At 41.0% G+C, this 24,167-nt stretch overlaps 1 protein-coding gene and 1 long non-coding RNA gene across 2 annotated transcripts; one reads left to right on the plus strand and one right to left on the minus strand.

The window, feature by feature from the left end:
* Nucleotides 1–1,429: 1,429 nt before the first annotated feature.
* LOC121847545 lies at nucleotides 1,430–6,169 on the minus strand. Its single transcript, XR_006084424.1, has 2 exons — nucleotides 4,709–6,169; nucleotides 1,430–4,636 (listed from the first exon to the last, which is right to left on the minus strand). It is a non-coding gene; the product is annotated as an uncharacterized LOC121847545 (long non-coding RNA).
* zgc:162816 (uncharacterized protein LOC571260 homolog) lies at nucleotides 1,784–24,167 on the plus strand. The gene is made up of 10 exons (XM_024405820.2): nucleotides 1,784–2,106; nucleotides 6,169–6,318; nucleotides 6,409–6,538; nucleotides 9,080–9,230; nucleotides 11,074–11,254; nucleotides 11,327–11,445; nucleotides 11,538–11,664; nucleotides 22,978–23,040; nucleotides 23,269–23,374; nucleotides 23,816–24,167. The coding sequence occupies exons 2-10, from the start codon at nucleotides 6,173–6,175 to the stop codon at nucleotides 23,903–23,905; spliced, it is 1,113 nt and encodes a 370-aa protein (XP_024261588.1). The 5' UTR covers nucleotides 1,784–2,106; nucleotides 6,169–6,172; the 3' UTR covers nucleotides 23,906–24,167.

The following is a 24,167-nucleotide window of genomic DNA, read 5'->3' on the forward strand; positions in this document are numbered from 1 at the left end:
ATGTCCAATTAGCTCCTTTTGTTAGCGCGTTTGGTACACCTATCCAAACGCTGGTGCTGGTCGACCATTTTTTCAGACAAAACTTCAAAAAGTTATATTACAGGTCGAAGAAACATTTCAAACTAAGTACAGAATCAATCATTAGGATGTTTTTATCATAAATCTTCAAGAAAGTTCCCAACCGGAGAATACCTTTGAGGAGGAACAGAACGCAGGAAGATATCATGCGTGTGACCTGGAACTGGCTCTCTGCCAGTAGTCTGATTCATTCCCCTCTCATTCAGTCCCACAACACAGTAGAAGCCTCATTCAAATATCTATAGATGGTTGACATCTAGTGGAAGCGCTAGGAAGTGAATCTTCATTCATATCGCAATGGGATTTCAATAGGGAATGGTTTGAAAATATACCAACCTCAGATTTCTCACTTCCTGTTTGGATTTCTTCTCAGGTTCTTGCCTGCCATATGAGTTATTTTATACTCACAGATATCATTCAAACAGTTTCAGAAACATCAGTGTTTTCTATCCAATATTAATAATAATATGCATATATTAGCAACTGAGACTGAGGAGCAGGCTGTTTATTCTGGGCACCTTTCATCCAAGCTACTCAATAGTGCCCCTGCAGCCTTAAGACAATACCTTTAAGACAGCACCTTTAAGACAATACCTTTAAGACAGCATCTTTAAGACAATACCTTTAAGACAGCATCTTTAAGACAGCATCTTTAAGACAATACCTTTAAGACAGCGCCTTTAAAACAGCATCTTTAAGACAGCATCTTTAAGATAATATCTTTAAGACAGCATCTTTAAGACAGCATCTTTAAGACAGTATATTTAAGACTTTTCCCAATCTGGCCCTCAAACCATCACGGTCACCTAATAATCCCCAGTTTACAACTGTCTCATTCATCCCCCCCCTCTCCCCTGTAACTATTCCCCAGGTCGTTGCTGTAAATGAGAACGTGTTCTCAGTCAATTTACCTGGTAAAATAATGGATAAATAAAAATACATTTTTAAAAAGACAGCGTCTTGGTTACTGTCTGCAGAACTTTGTATAAGGGATATAAAACTTTGTCATCTTCGTGGGTCTGAAACATAATAGGCCTAGGTCTTCTTTTGGTCTGGTCATACAAGCACCAAAACACACAATTTACTCAAGCCTGCCAATGGAACATTGGCGTCAATCTTTACTCTGGCAATTCAAGACGGCGCTACCCGTAGAGCTAATAAACTTGATTCAATATCAATATCCTAAAAATAGAGATGTTTCTATGTTAAATGCACATGTTTAGTAGTAGTGGATTGAATACATCTATTTGCTTAACTTTAGTGTTTCCATTCCCCTTTAAAACACCTCTTACACGATAAATACTGTAATGACCTGACTAGATCATACAGGAACAATTGTCCAGACTGAGGCTTGAGTTTACGAATTGACGGTTTATTAACCCAACTTTACACAGGCTACTGTGGCCATAGCCCAGGCCAAATAAATGAAGGATACCCTATTAAAAAAACGTGAGCTTCTCTTGTGAAGGCCAGACGTAAGAGAAAGAACAATGGCTAAACCTGGTCTTAACCTCCAATGCTCCCTGCCCAACCCCCCTCCACGCCTCTCCACCAACCACCAGGAAGCCCGGCATCAGAACATTCCAGGCATCCCCGTGATTGGCAGATAGCAGGTTGATTGGCATGTCGGGACCCCGCGAACACTGGTAAGTACAACACAACCCATTAATAACCGAACACATAACACAGTAATAACTTGGTAAAAAATATAGAACCTTGTAGGCAGTAAGACAACCTGACCAAGGCTCTGTTATAGAGACATGAATGTGAAGGAAAAAGTCGCGGGGCTGCCGTTTGGCTGAAAAACGAACTACAGATTGCACCATCGTCAGAATGAGCGGATGTGTCAAAGAGGACGCGCTCTCCCTCAGCTATGTTTGGTCACGCAGGGACACCATAGGATGGACCTTGACCACAGCTGATTAGGTGCTGACTAGTTCGAGTTAGTTAGTTTACATCTGGAATAAAGGTTTGTATCTGTGCAATTCATCTCAGCCGCGCTGGACAAGAGACTGATACATCACTTTTGTGAGTATGTTTACAAAGTAATAAAACACATTGTCCGCATTTTACCCTCTTTTCACGTTCTTTCTACTTAGTAGATTGTATAGTCAACGCGTTCATTTTGAACTGTGCTCCAAGTCGTTTTGAAATCGGAGCATCTACGCCTGCAATTTAACATCACGAGCGGAACCTCTATCATTGTCCAGTCTTGCCACAGCACCGTCATTGTAAATACGAACGTGTTCTTAACTGACATGCCTAGTTAAATAAAGGTCAATTAACTTAACCGTGAACCGTGGCACTTTGAAGCATATGATTGGTCTAGTTATGTAAGGGATCAAGGGGATTGGGTGCATGTTTTAAAGAAACGCCCCTCAAGATTAGACTGTGTAGAGTACGAGGATCTCCAACTAGTAGATATAAACCACCTGAATATTGATATTCAATAGCTTTTTCTTGAAGGTTGGGTGATTTAGAGAAATTAGCCCTATTTTTAAAGAGAGAGTTAAACCCAAATATAAAATCTTTGTGACCTTATCTTGAAATAAGTCTATGGACAAGGACACTGCAATCAATCTATGATTTGTTTACCCACTGCCATCAATATGACCATTTCCTGTGCAGATCCTTAGTGTATTGGTGACAATTCCTGCCGCGTATCACATACAACTTTCCACCTGAGAACAGGGAGCCCTGCTTCCCACTGTTTCTAGAGAACAGGGAGCCCTGCTTCCCACTGTTTCTAGAGAACAGGGATCCTGCTTCCCACTGTTTCTAGAGAACAGGGATCCCTGCTTCCCACTGTTTCTAGAGAACAGGGATCCCTGCTTCCCACTGTTTCTAGAGAACAGGGATCCCTGCTTCCAACTGTTTCTAGAGAACAGGGATCCCTGCTTCCAACTGTTTCTAGAGAACAGGGATCCCTGCTTCCAACCTTCCCACTGTTTCTAGAGAACAGGGATCCTGTTTCCCACTGTTTCTAGAGAACAGGGATCCTGCTTCCAACCTTCCCACTGTTTCTAGAGAACAGAGATCCACTGTTTCTAGAGAACAGGGATCCCTGCTTCCAACTGTTTCTAGAGAACAGGGATCCCTGCTTCCACTGTTTCTAGAGAACAGGGATCCTGCTTCCAACTGTTTCTAGAGAACAGGGATCCTGCTTCCAACCTTCCCACTGTTTCTAGAGAACAGGGATCCCTGCTTCCAACTGTTTCTAGAGAACAGGGATCCTGCTTCCAACCTTCCCACTGTTTCTAGAGAACAGGGATCCTGCTTCCAACCTTCCAACTGTTTCTAGAGAACAGGGATCCCTGCTTCCAACCTTCCCACTGTTTCTAGAGAACAGGGATCCCTGCTTCCCACTGTTTCTAGAGAACAGGGATCCTGCTTCCAACTGTTTCTAGAGAACAGGGATCCCTGCTTCCAACCTTCCCACTGTTTCTAGAGAACAGGGATCCCTGCTTCCAACCTTTCCACTGTTTCTAGAGAACAGGGATCCCTGCTTCCAACCTTTCCACTGATTCTAGAGAACAGGGATCCTGCTTCCAACCTTCCCACTGTTTCTAGAGAACAGGGATCCCTGCTTCCCACTGTTTCTAGAGAACAGAGATCCTGCTTCCAAACTTTCCACTGTTTCTAGAGAACAGGGATCCTGCTTCCAACCTTCCCACTGTTTCTAGAGAACAGGGATCCCTGCTTCCAACCTTCCCACTGTTTCTAGAGAACAGGGATCCCTGCTTCCAACCTTCCCACTGTTTCTAGAGAACAGGGATCCCTGCTTCCAACCTTCCCACTGTTTCTAGAGAACAGGGATCCTGCTTCCAACCTTCCCACTGTTTCTAGAGAACAGGGATCCCTGCTTCCAATCTTCCCACTGTTTCTAGAGAACAGGGATCCCTGCTTCCAACCTTCCCACTGTTTCTAGAGAACAGGGATCCCTGCTTCCAACCTTCCCACTGTTTCTAGAGAACAGGGATCCTGCTTCCAACCTTCCCACTGTTTCTAGAGAACAGGGATCCCTGCTTCCAACCTTCCCACTGTTCTAGAGAACAGGGATCCCTGCTTCCAACCTTTCCACTGTTTCTAGAGAACAGGGATCCTGCTTCCAACCTTCCCACTGTTTCTAGAGAACAGGGATCCCTGCTTCCAACCTTTCCACTGTTTCTAGAGAACAGGGATCCCTGCTTCCAACCTTCCCACTGTTTCTAGAGAACAGGGATCCCTGCTTCCAACCTTTCCACTGTTTCTAGAGAACAGGGATCCTGCTTCCAACCTTTCCACTGTTTCTAGAGAACAGGGATCCTGCTTCCAACCTTCCCACTGTTTCTAGAGAACAGGGATCCCTGCTTCCAACCTTTCCACTGTTTCTAGAGAACAGGGATCCTGCTTCCAACCTTTCCACTGTTTCTAGAGAACAGGGATCCTGCTTCCAACCTTCCCACTGTTTCTAGAGAACAGGGATCCCTGCTTCCAACCTTTCCACTGTTTCTAGAGAACAGGGATCCTGCTTCCAACCTTCCCACTGTTTCTAGAGAACAGGGATCCTGCTTCCAACCTTCCCACTGTTTCTAGAGAACAGGGATCCTGCTTCCAACTGTTTCTAGAGAACAGGGATCCTGCTTCCAACCTTCCCACTGTTTCTAGAGAACAGGGATCCTGCTTCCAACCTTCCCACTGTTTCTAGAGAACAGGGATCCTGCTTCCAACCTTCCCACTGTTTCTAGAGAACAGGGATCCTGCTTCCAACCTTCCCACTGTTTCTAGAGAACAGGGATCCACTGTTTCTAGAGAACAGGGATCCTGCTTCCAACCTTCCCACTGTTTGTAGAGAACAGGGATCCTGCGTCCAACCTTCCACTGTTTCTAGAGAACAGGGATCCTGCTTCCAATCTTCCCACAGTTTCTAGAGAACAGGGATCCTGCGTCCAACCTTCCACTGTTTCTAGAGAACAGGGATCCACTGTTTCCAACCTTGCCACTGTTTCTAGAGAACAGGGATCCACTGTTTCCAACCTTGCCACTGTTTCTAGAGAACAGGGATCCTGCTTCCAATCTTTCCACTGTTTCTAGAGAACAGGGATCCCTGCTTCCAACCTTCCCACAGTTTCTAGAGAACAGGGATCCTGCTTCCAACCTTCCCACTGTTTCTAGAGAACAGGGATCCTGCGTCCAACCTTCCACTGTTTCTAGAGAACAGGGATCCTGCTTACAACCTTCCACTGTTTCTAGAGAACAGGGATCCTGCTTACAACCTTCCCACTGTCTGAGCAAAGTGACAACCAACTAAAAAATATATTTACAAAATATTAGCATACTTTAAATGCCCCCCCCCCCAAAAAAAAACTCTCAGTCATCAAATGGTGAGTGTCCATGTAATGTTTAAACCTGAACCTAAACCTGAACCTAAATCACCTGACCTGTGGGTTTTATTGTCCACCCTAGTCACAGGCCTAAGCCATGTCAAGACACGTAGAATGCAGGAAATGATCTGTAAAAGAGTAAAATGTTCCTGATGGAGCACCCCCAGTTCCCCGTCTAGGGGGTGCGCCAGGGGGGCAATGAAATCCAAATGGCAAATCTCACTCCAAGCTTTCTTCAACAGTTGGCAGCCCTGCGACAGCGCAGATCTAGCGGCAGATCTGGCAGATCTAGCGGCAAATCTGGCAGATCTAGCGGCAGATCTAGGGGCAGATCTAGCGGCAGATCTAGGGGCAGATCTAGCGGCAGATCTAGGGGCAGATCTAGGGGCAGATCTAGCGGCAGATCTAGGGGCAGATCTAGCGGCAGATCTAGCAGATCTAGCGGCAGATCTAGCAGATCTAGCGGCTGCCTGGGCAACAGCGTGTTATTATGCAGTAATATGTGAATAAGTCCTCCAAGAGTAAAGGGGCCCAGTAACTTAGTTAGGTCGTCTTTTATCATTGTATCTGTTCGTTTCCAGTGTCGTTCAGGTTGTCAAAATGTTGTCTGTATTTTTTAAGTTGCAGGTTCAGTTTAGGCTACAGGTTATATCTTTGACACTCTGCCCCATCGACAGGTTAGAGATAGATTTGACGTGTGTGTGTGTGTGTGTGTGTGTGTGTGTAGTGTGATGGAGGGGGACCATATAACCACCCTGTCTACTCCTGTAATGGTTGTGGATGTTGATGTAGTGAAGAGGAATGCTGAGAAAATGAGAGAACACTGGACCAAGCTGGGAGTCACACTTCGACCCCACATGAAGACACACAAGACCCTGTAAGACACACACACACACACACACACACATTTACACAAACACACATACAAACCCAATAAGAGACCTGAACTGTGTGTGTGTGTGTGTTGTGAGTGTGGTGATATAATGACAGGTGGGTCTAGGAGTTGTATCGTCGTGTCAACACTGGCAGAAGCCGGTTTCTATGCCGACCACGGATATGACGACATCCTGTATGCCTACTCTGTGCCCTTTGACAAGGTACACACCCTAACCCCTCCACACTACACCCTAAACCCTAACCCCTCCACACTACACCCTAAACCCTAACCCCTCCACACTACACCCTAACCCCTCCACACTACACCCTAACCCCTCCACACTACACCCTAACCCCTCCACAATACACCCTAACCCCTCCACAATACACCCTAACCCCTCCACACTACACCCTAACCCCTCCACACTAAACCCTAGATGCCACTACCTCACTGCCTGCACACTAACTGTACAGCTAGATGCCTCTACCTCACTGCCTGCACACTAACTGTACAGCTAGATGCCTCTACCTCACTAACTGTACAGCTAGATGCCTCTACCTCACTAACTGTACAGCTAGATCCCTCTACCTCACTAACTGTACAGCTAGATGCCTCTACCTCACTAACTAACTGTACAGCTAGATGCCGCTACCTCACTAACTGTACACTAACTGTACAGCTAGATGCCACTACCTCACTAACTGTACAGCTAGATGCCTCTACCTCACTAACTAACTGTACAGCTAGATGCCGCTACCTCACTAACTGCACACTAACTGTACAGCTAGATGCCTCTACCTCACTGCCTGCACACTAACTGTACAGCTAGATGCCGCTACCTCACTGCCTGCACACTAACTGTACAGCTAGATGCCGCTACCTCACTGCCTGCACACTAACTGTACAGCTAGATGCCTCTACCTCACTGCCTGCACACTAACTGTACAGCTAGATGCCTCTACCTCACTAACTAACTGTACAGCTAGATGCCTCTACCTCACTAACTGTACAGCTAGATGCCTCTACCTCACTAACTGTACAGCTAGATGCCACTACCTCACTAACTGTACAGCTAGATGCCACTACCTCACTAACTGTACAGCTAGATGCCTCTACCTCACTGCCTGCACACTAACTGTACAGCTAGATGCCTCTACCTCACTGCCTGCACACTAACTGTACAGCTAGATGCCACTACCTCACTAACTGTACAGCTAGATGCCTCTACCTCACTAACTGTACAGCTAGATGCCTCTACCTCACTAACTAACTGTACCGCTAGATGCCTCTACCTCACTAACTGTACCGCTAGATGCCTCTACCTCACTAACTGTACAGCTAGATGCCTCTACCTCACTAACTGTACAGCTAGATCCCTCTACCTCACTAACTGTACAGCTAGATGCCTCTACCTCACTAACTAACTGTACAGCTAGATGCCTCTACCTCACTAACTGTACAGCTAGATGCCTCTACCTCACTGCCTGCACACTAACTGTACAGCTAGATGCCTCTACCTCACTGCCTGCACACTAACTGTACAGCTAGATGCCGCTACCTCACTGCCTGCACACTAACTGTACAGCTAGATGCCGCTACCTCACTGCCTGCACACTAACTGTACAGCTAGATGCCTCTACCTCACTGCCTGCACACTAACTGTACAGCTAGATGCCTCTACCTCACTAACTAACTGTACAGCTAGATGCCTCTACCTCACTAACTGTACAGCTAGATCCCTCTACCTCACTAACTGTACAGCTAGATCCCTCTACCTCACTAACTGTACAGCTAGATGCCTCTACCTCACTAACTGTACAGCTAGATGCCACTACCTCACTAACTGTACAGCTAGATGCCACTACCTCACTAACTGTACAGCTAGATGCCTCTACCTCACTGCCTGCACACTAACTGTACAGCTAGATGCCTCTACCTCACTGCCTGCACACTAACTGTACAGCTAGATGCCACTACCTCACTAACTGTACAGCTAGATGCCTCTACCTCACTAACTGTACAGCTAGATGCCTCTACCTCACTAACTAACTGTACCGCTAGATGCCTCTACCTCACTAACTGTACCGCTAGATGCCTCTACCTCATTAACTGTACAGCTAGATGCCTCTACCTCACTAACTGTACAGCTAGATCCCTCTACCTCACTAACTGTACAGCTAGATGCCTCTACCTCACTAACTAACTGTACAGCTAGATGCCTCTACCTCACTAACTGTACAGCTAGATGCCTCTACCTCACTAACTGTACAGCTAGATCCCTCTACCTCACTAACTAACTGTACAGCTAGATGCCTCTACCTCACTAACTGTACAGCTAGATGCCACTACCTCACTAACTGTACAGCTAGATGCCTCTACCTCACTAACTGTACAGCTAGATGCCTCTACCTCACTAACTGTACAGCTAGATGCCTCTACCTCACTAACTAACTGTACAGCTAGATGCCTCTACCTCACTAACTGTACAGCTAGATGCCACTACCTCACTAACTGTACAGCTAGATGCCACTTGCCTACTCTGTACCCTTCGACTATGTATCCTACACCAGACCCTTAAACTGTTTGCGCTTGCGTGTCTGTGTGTGTGTGTGTGTGAGCATGTGGTGCGTGTCTGTGTGTGTGTGAGCATGCATGTTCGAGCTAGAAACACAAGCATTCCGTTGCACCCACAATAACATCTGCTAAACATGTGTATGACAAATAAAATGAGATGTGTGTGTGTCTGTGTGTGGTGTGTAAGGTTGAGCGCTGTGCGGTGCTGGCAGAGCGTCTGTCTCTGTTCCAGGTGTTGTTGGACCACAGAGATGCTCTGGAGCAGCTGAGGAAGAGACCACTGACAGACGGGCGGGTGTGGCACATCTGGCTCAAACTGGACTGTGACAACGGAAGAGGTGAGAGGGCGTTCTAGAATGCTATTATGGTGTTCTAGAATGCTTCGCTGTTCTGTTCCTTCAAATGTATGTCAAATATGTTATTGTTTGAAATATACTATATAAATAAAGTTTGATTTGATTTTGAAAGTCAGATACTTGAAAGTATTTGAGGTGCACTTGGCTTGGGGTTTACTATTCCATTGGTTTGAAATCAACTGCACCTCAAAGTACTGGGAGAATTTGACTCATGTACTTGACCCAGGGGCGTGTTCATTAGGATGCAGCGTTTTGAAACGTTCAGATAGGAATACGCTACGTAGAACAAATATGCCTCTCTGACATGGTGAATAAGCAATCAGCTCCATTCATGGAATTTCTATACGCAACGTTCAACAACTTTTGGCCACTGAACGTGGCTCTGGCTTGTGTTCAGTACAACAAAACGGTACCTTACTGAACCACCAGTTCAACAACTTTGTGATTATGGTAGCCCAGAGGACAGTTTTTACTTTTGTTATTTTTATTATTATTTAAATATATATATTTTATACCTGTTTTCTCTGCAATTTCATGGTATCCAATTTTGTCGTAGTCTTGTCTCATCTCTGCAACTCCTGTACGAACTCAGGAGAGGCGAAGGTCGAGAGCTGTGCGTCCTCCTTAACCCAACCAAGCCACACTGCATCTTGACACAATGCCCGCTTAACCCGGAGGCCAGCCAACACCAATGTGTTGGAGGAAACGCCGTACACCTGGTGACCGTGTCAGAATAATTTTGCACGCCCAATTTTTCAGTTTTTGATTTGTTAAAAAAGTTTGAAATATCCAATAAATGTCGTTCCACTTCATGATTGTGTCCCACTTGTTGTTGATTCTTCACAAAAAAATACAGTTTTATATCTTTATGTTTGAAGCCTGAAATGTGGCAAAAGGTCGCAAAGTTCAAGGGGGCCAAATACTTTCGCAAGGCACTGTAGTGGCCCAGAGGACAGTTACCATATGGTGGGATTATAGTGGCCCAGAGGACAGTCACCATATGGTTGGATTATAGTAGCCCAGAGGACAGTTACCATATGGTTGGATTATAGTAGCCCAGAGGACAGTTACCATATGGTTGGATTATAGTGGCCCAGAGGACAGTTACCATATGGTTGGATTATAGTGGCCCAGAGGACAGTTACCATATGGTTGGATTATAGTGGCCCAGAGGACAGTTACCATATGGTTGGATTATAGTGGCCCAGAGGACAGTTACCATATGGTTGGATTATAGTGGCCCAGAGGACAGTTACCATATGGTGGGATATAGTGGCCCAGAGGACAGTTACCATATGGTTGGATTATAGTGGCCCAGAGGACAGTTACCATATGGTTGGATTATAGTGGCCCAGAGGACAGTTACCATATGGTTGGATTATAGTAGCCCAGAGGACAGTTACCATATGGTTGGATTATAGTGGCCCAGAGGACAGTTACCATATGGTTGGATTATAGTGGCCCAGAGGACAGTTACCATATGGTTGGATTATAGTGGCCCAGAGGACAGTTACCATATGGTTGGATTATAGTAGCCCAGAGGACAGTTACCATATGGTTGGATTATAGTGGCCCAGAGGACAGTTACCATATGGTTGGATTATAGTGGCCCAGAGGACAGTTACCATATGGTGTGCTGCGTAAGTGTTGTGATTTCAGATGTACACACATCGATCAGGTCACACCCACCAATGGGGAGCAAATGTACCTTTTAATGGGGGTTGAAGAACGAAGCGCACCGTTTTGGGGAAACGCGTCGTTCAGTACAAACTGTAACGCGACGTAGCAAACGTTGAACTGAACACACCGGGGTTCTGTTTTGTAGCGGGTGTTCTGCACTCGGAGCCAGAGGCACTGAGATTGGCCCAGGACATCTCTGAGTCAGAGGGGGTGGAGCTGATGGGGGTGTACGCCCACTGTGGGAACACCTATGGCTGCAGAGGGGCGGAGCAAATACGTGCTGTTGCCCGTGAAACAACCACCCTCGTACTGCAGTTCATGGAGAAGTAAGAACACACACACACACACATACACATACACATACACAAAGACACACAAGTCTCTCTCTCTCTCTCCAGACTGAAGGCTGTGGGAATCAGCTGTAAATCCAGTATAGGCTCCACCCCCTCCTGCAGCCAGCCAATCAGTGACATGGCCAAGCTCAGCGAGGTGCATCCTGGGAACTACGTCTTCTTCGGTCAGTGTGGTGTGTGTGTGTGTGTGACCTCAACAGATCTATTGTAGTAGAAAGCAGTGTTGTTTTCTGATTGGCTGCTGTGCTTTCTGTAGACGTGCAGCAGTCTGTGATTGGTTCGTGCGGTCTGGAGGACGTGGCTGTCAGGGTTCTGAGCAGGGTTATAGGTCACTCTCCTCACAGAAACCAGCTGCTCCTCGACTGTGGCTGGTCTGCTCTCAGGTACAGAAGCTGTATTAAATACTGTCGTTATTACTATTATACTACTGTCATAGTACTGTTATTACTATTATACTACTGTTATACTACTGTCATAGTACTGTTATTACTATTATACTACTGTCATATTACTATTATTACTGTCATAGTACTGTTATTACTATTATACTACTGTCATAGTACTGTTATTACTATTATACTACTGTTATACTACTGTCATAGTACTGTTATTACTATTATACTACTGTCATAGTACTGTTATTACTATTATACTACTGTTATTACTATTATACTACTGTCATAGTACTGTTATTACTATTATACTACTGTCATAGTACTGTTATTACTATTATACTACTATCATAGTACTGTTATTACTATTATACTACTGTCATAGTACTGTTATTACTATTATACTACTGTCATAGTACTGTTATTACTATTATACTACTGTCATAGTACTGTTATTACTATTATACTACTTATTACTATTATACTACTGTCATAGTACTGTTATTACTATTATACTACTGGCATACTACTGTTATTGCTATTATACTACTGGCATACTACTGTTATTACTATTATACTACTGTTATTACTATTATACTACTGTTATTACTATTATACTACTGTCATAGTACTGTTATTACTATTATACTACTGTCATAGTACTGTTATTACTATTATACTACTGTCATAGTACTGTTATTACTATTATACTACTGTCATAGTACTGTTATTACTATTATACTACTGTCATAGTACTGTTATTACTATTATACTACTGTCATAGTACTGTTATTACTATTATACTACTGTCATAGTACTGTTATTACTATTATACTACTGTCATAGTACTGTTATTACTATTATACTACTGTCATAGTACTGTTATTACTATTATACTACTGTCATAGTACTGTTATTACTATTATACTACTGTCATAGTACTGTTATTACTATTATACTACTGTCATAGTACTGTTATTACACTACTGTCATAGTACTGTTATTACTATTATACTACTGTTATTGTTATTATTCTACTGTCATACTGTTATTATTATTATACTACTATCATAGTACTGTTATTATACTACTGTTATTATTATTATACTACTGTCATAGTACTGTTATTATACTACTGTTATTATTATTATACTACTGTCATAGTACTGTTATTATACTACTGTTATTATTATTATTCTACTGTCATAGTACTGTTATTATTATTATTCTACTGTCATAGTACTGTTATTATTATTATTCTACTGTCATAGTACTGTTATTATTATTATACTACTGTCATAGTACTGTTATTATACTACTGTTATTATACTACTGTCATAGTACTGTTATTATACTACTGTTATTACTATTATACTACTGTCATAGTACTGTTATTACTATTAAACTACTGTCATAGTACTGTTATTACTATTATACTACTGTTATTGTTATTATTCTACTGTCATACTACTGTTATTATTATTATACTACTATCATAGTACTGTTATTATACTACTGTTATTATTATTATACTACTGTCATAGTACTGTTATTATACTACTGTTATTATTATTATACTACTGTCATAGTACTGTTATTATACTACTGTTATTATTATTATTCTACTGTCATAGTACTGTTATTATTATTATTCTACTGTCATAGTACTGTTATTATTATTATTCTACTGTCATAGTACTGTTATTATTATTATACTACTGTCATAGTACTGTTATTATACTACTGTCATAGTACTGTTATTATACTACTGTTATTACTATTATACTACTGTCATAGTACTGTTATTACTATTAAACTACTGTCATAGTACTGTTATTACTATTATACTACTGTCATAGTACTGTTATTACTATTAAACTGTCATACTACTGTTATTATTAAACTCAGCAAAAATAGAAACGTCCTCTCACTGTCAACTGCGTTTATTTTCAGCAAACTTAACATGTGTAAATATTTGTATGAACATAACAAGATTCAACAACTGAGACATAAACTGAACAAGTTCCACAGACATGTGACTAACAGAATTGGAATAATGTGTCCCTGAACAAAGGGGGGGTCAAAATCAAAAGTAACAGTCAGAATCTGGTGTCTCCTCCTCATGGACTGCACCAGATTTGCCCGTTCTTGCTGTGAGATGTTACCCCACTCTTCCACCAAGGTACCTGCAAGTTTCCGGACATTTCTGGGGAGAATGGCCCTAGCCCTCACCCTCCGATCAACATGCTCAATGGGATTGGGATCCGGGCTCTTTGTTGGCCATGGCAGAACACTGACATTCCTGTCTTGCAGGAAATCACCAGTATGGCTGGTGGCATTGTCATGCTGGAGGGTCATGTCAGGATGAGCCTGCAGGAAGGGTACCACATGAGGGAGGAGGATGTCTTCCCTGTAACGCACAGTGTTGAGTGCCTGCTATGACAACAAGCTCAACAAGCTCAGTTATTACTACTGTCATAGTGCTGTTTTTACTACTGCCATAGTACTGTTATTACTACTGCCATAGTACTGTTATTACTACTATCATAGTACTGTTATTACTACTGTCAGTACTGTTATTACTACTGTCAGTACTGTTATTACTACTGCCATAGTACTGGTGTTACTACTGCCATAGTACTGGTGTTACTACTGCCATAGTACTGGTGTTACTACTGTCATGGTACTTATTACTACTGTCATAGTACTGTTATTACTACTGTCATAGTACTGGTATTACTACTGTCATAGTACTGCCATTACTACTGCCATAGCACTGTTACTGCCATAGTACTGTTACTGTTATTACTACTGCCATAGTACTGTTATTACTACTGTCAAAGTACTGTTACTGTCATAGTACTGGTATTACTACTGTTATAGTGGTATTACTACTGTCATAGTACTGTTATTACTACTGCCATAGTACTGTTATTACTACTGCCATAGTACTGTTATTACTACTGCCATAGTACTGTTATTACTACTGCCATAGTACTGTTATTACTACTGTCAAAGTACTGTTATTACTACTGTCAAAGTACTGTTACTGTCATAGTACTGTTATTACTACTGCCATAGTACTGGTATTACTACTGTCATAGTACTGGTATTACTACTGTCATAGTACTGGTATTACTACTGCCATAGTACTGGTATTACTACTGCCATAGTACTGGTGTTACTACTGCCATAGTACTGTTGTTAGTACTGTTGTTACTACTGCCATAGTACTGTTGTTACTACTGCCATAGTACTGTTGTTACTACTGCCATAGTACTGTTGTTACTACTGCCATAGTACTGTTGTTACTACTGCCATAGTACTGTTATTACTACTGCCATAGTACTGTTACTGCCATAGTACTGTTATTACTACTGCCATAGTACTGTTACTGCCATAGTACTGTTATTACTACTGCCATAGTACTGTTACTGCCATAGTACTGTTACTGCCATAGTACTGTTATTACTACTGCCATAGTACTGTTACTGTCATAGTACTTTTATTACTACTGTCATAGTACTGTTATTACTACTGTCAAAGTACTGTTACTGTCACAGTACTGGTACTACTACTGCCATAGTGGTATTACTACTGTCATAGTACTGGTATTACTACTGTCATAGTACTGGTATTACTACTGCCATAGTACTGTTATTACTACTGCCATAGTACTGTTATTACTACTGCCATAGTACTGTTATTACTACTGTCAAAGTACTGTTATTACTTCTGTCAAAGTACTGTTACTGTCATAGTACTGTTATTACTACTGTCATAGTACTGGTATTACTACTGCCATAGTACTGGTATTACTACTGCCATAGTACTGTTGTTACTACTGCCATAGTACTGTTACTGCCATAGTACTGTTATTACTACTGCCATAGTACTGTTACTGCCATAGTACTGTTACTGCCATAGTACTGTTACTGCCATAGTACTGTTATTACTACTGCCATAGTACTGTTATTACTACTGCCATAGTACTGTTATTACTACTGTCAAAGTACTGTTACTGTCATAGTACTGGTATTACTACTGTCATAGTGGTATTACTACTGTCATAGTACTGGCATTACTACTGCCATAGTACTGTTATTACTACTGCCATAGTACTGGTGTTACTACTGCCATAGTACTGGTGTTACTACTGTCATAGTACTGTTATTACTACTGCCATAGTACTGGTATTACTACTGCCATAGTACTGGTATTACTACTGCCATAGTACTGGTATTACTACTGCCATAGTACTGGTATTACTACTGCCATAGTACTGGTATTACTACTGTCATAGTACTGGTATTACTACTGCCATAGTACTTTACTGCTGTCAAAGTACTGGTATTACTACTGCCATAGTACTGGTATTACTACTGCCATAGTACTGGTATTACTACTGCCATAGTACTGGTGTTACTACTGCCATAGTACTGGTGTTACTACTGGTGTTACTACTGCCATAGTACTGGTGTTACTACTGTCATAGTACTGTTGTTACTACTGTCATAGTACTGTTATTACTACTGTCATAGTACTGGTATTACTACTGCCATAGTACTGGTATTACTACTGCCATAGTACTGGTGTTACTACTGGTGTTACTACTGCCATAGTACTGGTGTTACTACTGCCATAGTACTGGTGTTACTACTGTCATAGTACTGTTGTTATTACTACTGTCATAGTACTGGTATTACTACTGCCATAGTACTGGTATTACTACTGCCATAGTACTGGTATTACTACTGCCATAGTACTGGTATTACTACTGCCATAGTACTGTTATTACTACTGCCATAGTACTTTACTGCTGTCAAAGTACTGTTATTACTACTGTCATAGTACTGTTATTACTACTGCCATAGTACTGTTATTACTACTGCCATAGTACTGGTGTTACTACTGCCATAGTACTGTTATTACTACTGTCAAAGTACTGTTATTACTACTGTCAAAGTACTGTTATTACTACTGTCATAGTACTGTTATTACTACTGCCATAGTACTGGTATTACTACTGCCATAGTACTGGTGTTACTACTGCCATAGTACTGTTGTTACTACTGCCATAGTACTGTTGTTACTACTGCCATAGTACTGTTGTTACTACTGCCATAGTACTGTTGTTACTACTGCCATAGTACTGTTGTTACTACTGCCATAGTACTGTTATTACTACTGCCATAGTACTGTTACTGCCATAGTACTGTTATTACTACTGCCATAGTACTGTTACTGCCATAGTACTGTTACTGCCATAGTACTGTTATTACTACTGCCATAGTACTGTTACTGTCATAGTACTTTTATTACTACTGTCATAGTACTGGTATTACTACTGCCATAGTACTGGTATTACTACTGCCATAGTACTGTTACTGTCATAGTACTTTTATTACTACTGTCATAGTACTGTTATTACTACTGTCAAAGTACTGTTACTGTCACAGTACTGGTATTACTACTGTCATAGTACTGGTATTACTACTGTCATAGTACTGGTATTACTACTGTCATAGTACTGGTATTACTTCTGTCAAAGTACTGTTACTGTCAGTACTGTTATTACTACTGTCATAGTACTGTTATTACTACTGCCATAGTACTGTTACTGTCATAGTACTTTTATTACTACTGTCATAGTACTGTTATTACTACTGTCAAAGTACTGTTACTGTCACAGTACTGGTATTACTACTGTCATAGTACTGGTATTACTACTGTCATAGTACTGGTATTACTACTGTCATAGTACTGGTATTACTACTGTCATAGTACTGTTATTACTACTGCCATAGTACTGTTATTACTACTGCCATTACTGTTATTACTACTGCCATAGTACTGTTATTACTACTGTCAAAGTACTGTTATTACTTCTGTCAAAGTACTGTTACTGTCATAGTACTGTTATTACTACTGTCATAGTACTGGTATTACTACTGCCATAGTACTGGTATTACTACTGCCATAGTACTGTTGTTACTACTGCCATAGTACTGTTGTTACTACTGCCATAGTACTGTTACTGCCATAGTACTGTTACTGCCATAGTACTGTTATTACTACTGCCATAGTACTGTTACTGCCATAGTACTGTTATTACTACTGCCATAGTACTGTTATTACTACTGTCAAAGTACTGTTACTGTCATAGTACTGGTATTACTACTGTCATAGTGGTATTACTACTGTCATAGTACTGGCATTACTACTGCCATAGTACTGTTATTACTACTGCCATAGTACTGTTATTACTACTGCATTGTACTGTTATTACTACTGCCATAGTACTGTTATTACTACTGCCATAGTACTTTACTGCTGTCAAAGTACTGTTATTACTACTGCCATAGTACTGGTGTTACTACTGCCATAGTACTGGTGTTACTACTGCCATAGTACTGGTGTTACTACTGTCATAGTACTGGTATTACTACTGCCATAGTACTGGTATTACTACTGCCATAGTACTGGTATTACTACTGCCATAGTACTGGTATTACTACTGCCATAGTACTGGTATTACTACTGCCATAGTACTGGTATTACTACTGCCATAGTACTGGTATTACTACTGTCATAGTACTGGTATTACTACTGCCATAGTACTTTACTGCTGTCAAAGTACTGTTATTACTACTGCCATAGTACTGGTATTACTACTGCCATAGTACTGGTATTACTACTGCCATAGTACTGGTGTTACTACTGCTGTTACTACTGCCATAGTACTGGTGTTACTACTGCCATAGTACTGGTGTTACTACTGTCATAGTACTGTTGTTACTACTGTCATAGTACTGTTATTACTACTGTCATAGTACTGGTATTACTACTGCCATAGCACTGGTATTACTACTGCCATAGTACTGGTATTACTACTGCCATAGTACTGGTGTTACTACTGTCATAGTACTGTTATTACTACTGCCATAGTACTGGTATTACTACTGCCATAGTACTGGTGTTACTACTGCCATAGTACTGTTATTACTACTGTCAAAGTACTGTTATTACTACTGTCAAAGTACTGTTATTACTACTGTCATAGTACTGTTATTACTACTGCCATAGTACTGGTATTACTACTGCCATAGTACTGGTGTTACTACTGCCATAGTACTGTTGTTACTACTGCCATAGTACTGTTGTTACTACTGCCATAGTACTGTTGTTACTACTGCCATAGTACTGTTGTTACTACTGCCATAGTACTGTTGTTACTACTGCCATAGTACTGTTATTACTACTGCCATAGTACTGTTACTGCCATAGTACTGTTATTACTACTGCCATAGTACTGTTACTGCCATAGTACTGTTACTGCCATAGTACTGTTATTACTACTGCCATAGTACTGTTACTGTCATAGTACTTTTATTACTACTGTCATAGTACTGGTATTACTACTGCCATAGTACTGGTATTACTACTGCCATAGTACTGTTACTGTCATACTACTTTTATTACTACTGTCATAGTACTGTTATTACTACTGTCAAAGTACTGTTACTGTCACAGTACTGGTATTACTACTGTCATAGTACTGGTATTACTACTGTCATAGTACTGGTATTACTACTGTCATAGTACTGGTATTACTTCTGTCAAAGTACTGTTACTGTCAGTACTGTTATTACTACTGTCATAGTACTGTTATTACTACTGCCATAGTACTGTTACTGTCATAGTACTTTTATTACTACTGTCATAGTACTGTTATTACTACTGTCAAAGTACTGTTACTGTCACAGTACTGGTATTACTACTGTCATAGTACTGGTATTACTACTGTCATAGTACTGGTATTACTACTGTCATAGTACTGGTATTACTACTGCCATAGTACTGTTATTACTACTGCCATAGTACTGTTATTACTACTGCCATAGTACTGTTATTACTACTGTCAAAGTACTGTTATTACTTCTGTCAAAGTACTGTTACTGTCATAGTACTGTTATTACTACTGTCATAGTACTGGTATTACTACTGCCATAGTACTGGTATTACTACTGCCATAGTACTGTTGTTACTACTGCCATAGTACTGTTGTTACTACTGCCATAGTACTGTTGTTACTACTGCCATAGTACTGTTACTGCCATAGTACTGTTACTGCCATAGTACTGTTATTACTACTGCCATAGTACTGTTACTGCCATAGTACTGTTATTACTACTGCCATAGTACTGTTATTACTACTGTCAAAGTACTGTTACTGTCATAGTACTGGTATTACTACTGTCATAGTGGTATTACTACTGTCATAGTACTGGCATTACTACTGCCATAGTACTGTTATTACTACTGCCATAGTACTGTTATTACTTCTGCATTGTACTGTTATTACTACTGCCATAGTACTGTTATTACTACTGCCATAGTACTTTACTGCTGTCAAAGTACTGTTATTACTACTGCCATAGTACTGGTGTTACTACTGCCATAGTACTGGTGTTACTACTGCCATAGTACTGGTGTTACTACTGTCATAGTACTGGTATTACTACTGCCATAGTACTGGTATTACTACTGCCATAGTACTGGTATTACTACTGCCATAGTACTGGTATTACTACTGCCATAGTACTGGTATTACTACTGCCATAGTACTGGTATTACTACTGCCATAGTACTGGTATTACTACTGTCATAGTACTGGTATTACTACTGCCATAGTACTGGTATTACTACTGCCATAGTACTTTACTGCTGTCAAAGTACTGTTATTACTACTGCCATAGTACTGGTATTACTACTGCCATAGTACTGGTATTACTACTGCCATAGTACTGGTGTTACTACTGGTGTTACTACTGCCATAGTACTGGTGTTACTACTGCCATAGTACTGGTGTTACTACTGTCATAGTACTGTTGTTACTACTGTCATAGTACTGTTATTACTACTGTCATAGTACTGTTATTACTACTGCCATAGTACTGGTATTACTACTGCCATAGTACTGGTATTACTACTGCCATAGTACTGGTGTTACTACTGGTGTTACTACTGCCATAGTACTGGTGTTACTACTGCCATAGTACTGGTGTTACTACTGTCATAGTACTGTTATTACTACTGTCATAGTACTGTTATTACTACTGCCATAGTACTGGTATTACTACTGTCATAGTACTGGTATTACTACTGTCATAGTACTGGTATTACTACTGCCATAGTACTGGTATTACTACTGCCATAGTACTGTTATTACTACTGCCATAGTACTGTTATTACTACTGCCATAGTACTTTACTGCTGTCAAAGTACTGTTATTACTACTGTCATAGTACTGTTATTACTACTGCCATAGTACTGTTATTACTACTGCCATAGTACTGGTGTTACTACTGCCATAGTACTGGTGTTACTACTGCCATAGTACTGTTGTTACTACTGTCATAGTACTGTTGTTACTACTGTCATAGTACTGTTGTTACTACTGTCATAGTACTGTTATTACTACTGCCATAGTACTGGTATTACTACTGCCATAGTACTGGTATTACTACTGCCATAGTACTGGTATTACTACTGCCATAGTACTGGTATTACTACTGCCATAGTACTGTTGTTACTACTGCCATAGTACTGTTACTGCCATAGTACTGTTACTGCCATAGTACTGTTATTACTACTGCCATAGTACTGTTACTGCCATAGTACTGTTATTACTACTGCCATAGTACTGTTATTACTACTGTCAAAGTACTGTTACTGTCATAGTACTGGTATTACTACTGTCATAGTGGTATTACTACTGTCATAGTACTGGCATTACTACTGCCATAGTACTGTTATTACTACTGCCATAGTACTGTTATTACTACTGCATTGTACTGTTATTACTACTGCCATAGTACTGTTATTACTACTGCCATAGTACTTTACTGCTGTCAAAGTACTGTTATTACTACTGCCATAGTACTGGTGTTACTACTGCCATAGTACTGGTGTTACTACTGCCATAGTACTGGTGTTACTACTGTCATAGTACTGGTATTACTACTGCCATAGTACTGGTATTACTACTGCCATAGTACTGGTATTACTACTGCCATAGTACTGGTATTACTACTGCCATAGTACTGGTATTACTACTGCCATAGTACTGGTATTACTACTGCCATAGTACTGGTATTACTACTGTCATAGTACTGGTATTACTACTGCCATAGTACTGGTATTACTACTGCCATAGTACTTTACTGCTGTCAAAGTACTGTTATTACTACTGCCATAGTACTGGTATTACTACTGCCATAGTACTGGTATTACTACTGCCATAGTACTGGTGTTACTACTGGTGTTACTACTGCCATAGTACTGGTGTTACTACTGCCATAGTACTGGTGTTACTACTGTCATAGTACTGTTGTTACTACTGTCATAGTACTGTTATTACTACTGTCATAGTACTGTTATTACTACTGCCATAGTACTGGTATTACTACTGCCATAGTACTGGTATTACTACTGCCATAGTACTGGTGTTACTACTGGTGTTACTACTGCCATAGTACTGGTGTTACTACTGCCATAGTACTGTTGTTACTACTGTCATAGTACTGTTATTACTACTGTCATAGTACTGTTATTACTACTGCCATAGTACTGGTATTACTACTGTCATAGTACTGGTATTACTACTGTCATAGTACTGGTATTACTACTGCCATAGTACTGGTATTACTACTGCCATAGTACTGTTATTACTACCGCCATAGTACTGTTATTACTACTGCCATAGTACTTTACTGCTGTCAAAGTACTGTTATTACTACTGTCATAGTACTGTTATTACTACTGCCATAGTACTGTTATTACTACTGCCATAGTACTGGTGTTACTACTGCCATAGTACTGGTGTTACTACTGCCATAGTACTGTTGTTACTACTGTCATAGTACTGTTGTTACTACTGTCATAGTACTGTTGTTACTACTGTCATAGTACTGTTATTACTACTGCCATAGTACTGGTATTACTACTGCCATAGTACTGGTATTACTACTGCCATAGTACTGGTATTACTACTGCCATAGTACTGTTATTACTACTGCCATAGTACTGGTATTACTACTGCCATAGTACTGGTATTACTACTGCCATAGTACTGGTATTACTACTGCCATAGTACTGTTGTTAGTACTGCCATAGTACTGGTGTTAGTACTGTCATAGTACTGGTGTTACTACTGTCATATTGTTATTACTACTGTCAGTACTGTTATTACTGTCAGTACTGTTATTACTACTGTCATAGTACTGCATTATCACATTTCAGTCTCGATGGAGCTGGGAAACTGCCCACTGGATACGCTGTTATAGAGGGACATCCTGACCTCAGGTACTACTACAGTACTACTATGGTAATACTAGGACTGATATTACTGTTAGAGGGACATGATGACCTCAGGTACTACTATGGTAATACTAGGACTGATATTACTACTACTGTTATAGAGGTACATCCTGACCTACTACAATATTACTACTGTACTGCTACTACTCCTATACTTCTGCAGTACTACTAGTCTGACCACTATCCTCCCTGTGTCTGTCCGTCCCCCTGCAGGTTGTTGTCTATGACCCAGGAGCATGGCAGAGTGGAGCCTCTCTCAGGACAACTGGACTACAGCAGATACCCCCTGGGAACACTGCTGACTATTATACCTTACCATGTGAGTACTCATCCCTGACTCATCCCCTATTCAGTCATCCCCTACTGCATTAGTACTCATTTACTCATCCCCACCGCATTAGTACTCATCCCCTATTCAGTCATCCCCTACCGCATTAGTACTCATCTCTTACTCCTCCCCTATCCAGTCATCCCCTACTGCATTAGTACTCATCCCTGACTCATCCCCTATTCAGTCATCCCCTACTGCATTAGTACTCATTTACTCATCCCTTACTCCTCCCCTATTCAGTCATCCCTGACTCATCCCCTATCGCATTAGTACTCATCACTTACTCCTCCCCTATTCAGTCATCCCCTACCGCATTAGCACTCATCCCTTACCCACTCTCATCCCCTACCACGTTAGTATCTTTAAGTTGTGATTGTACACTACTTGTTCTGCATGTCAGAGGTCTAATATATAGGTGTGTTCATCCAGGCTTGTGCAACAGCCATGATGCATTCTGTGTACTACGTCCACTCTGGAGGTCGGCTGGTGGGAAAGTGGACACCCACACGCGGCTGGTGATCAAAGGAGCATTATGGGAAATGTAGTACTGTGTGGGTGTGTAGTCCTGGAGGGAATCAGCCTGAGCAAAGAGCTGGACAGAATCACTAATCACCTTGAAGCTCAAATGACTTATGTGATGTTGGGAAATGTCCTTCCTATCTTTCCTGATGTCATCGTTTCTATTGTTGTCCGTCCTGCATTGGGGCGGTATTATACAGCTGTCACTGACACTAAACCATGTTTTACACTAATAAATTATAAATTAACCACTTTCCTTAAA

Source organism: Oncorhynchus tshawytscha, linkage group LG10, assembly GCF_018296145.1.
Source record: "Oncorhynchus tshawytscha isolate Ot180627B linkage group LG10, Otsh_v2.0, whole genome shotgun sequence".
NCBI lineage: Eukaryota > Metazoa > Chordata > Actinopteri > Salmoniformes > Salmonidae > Oncorhynchus > Oncorhynchus tshawytscha.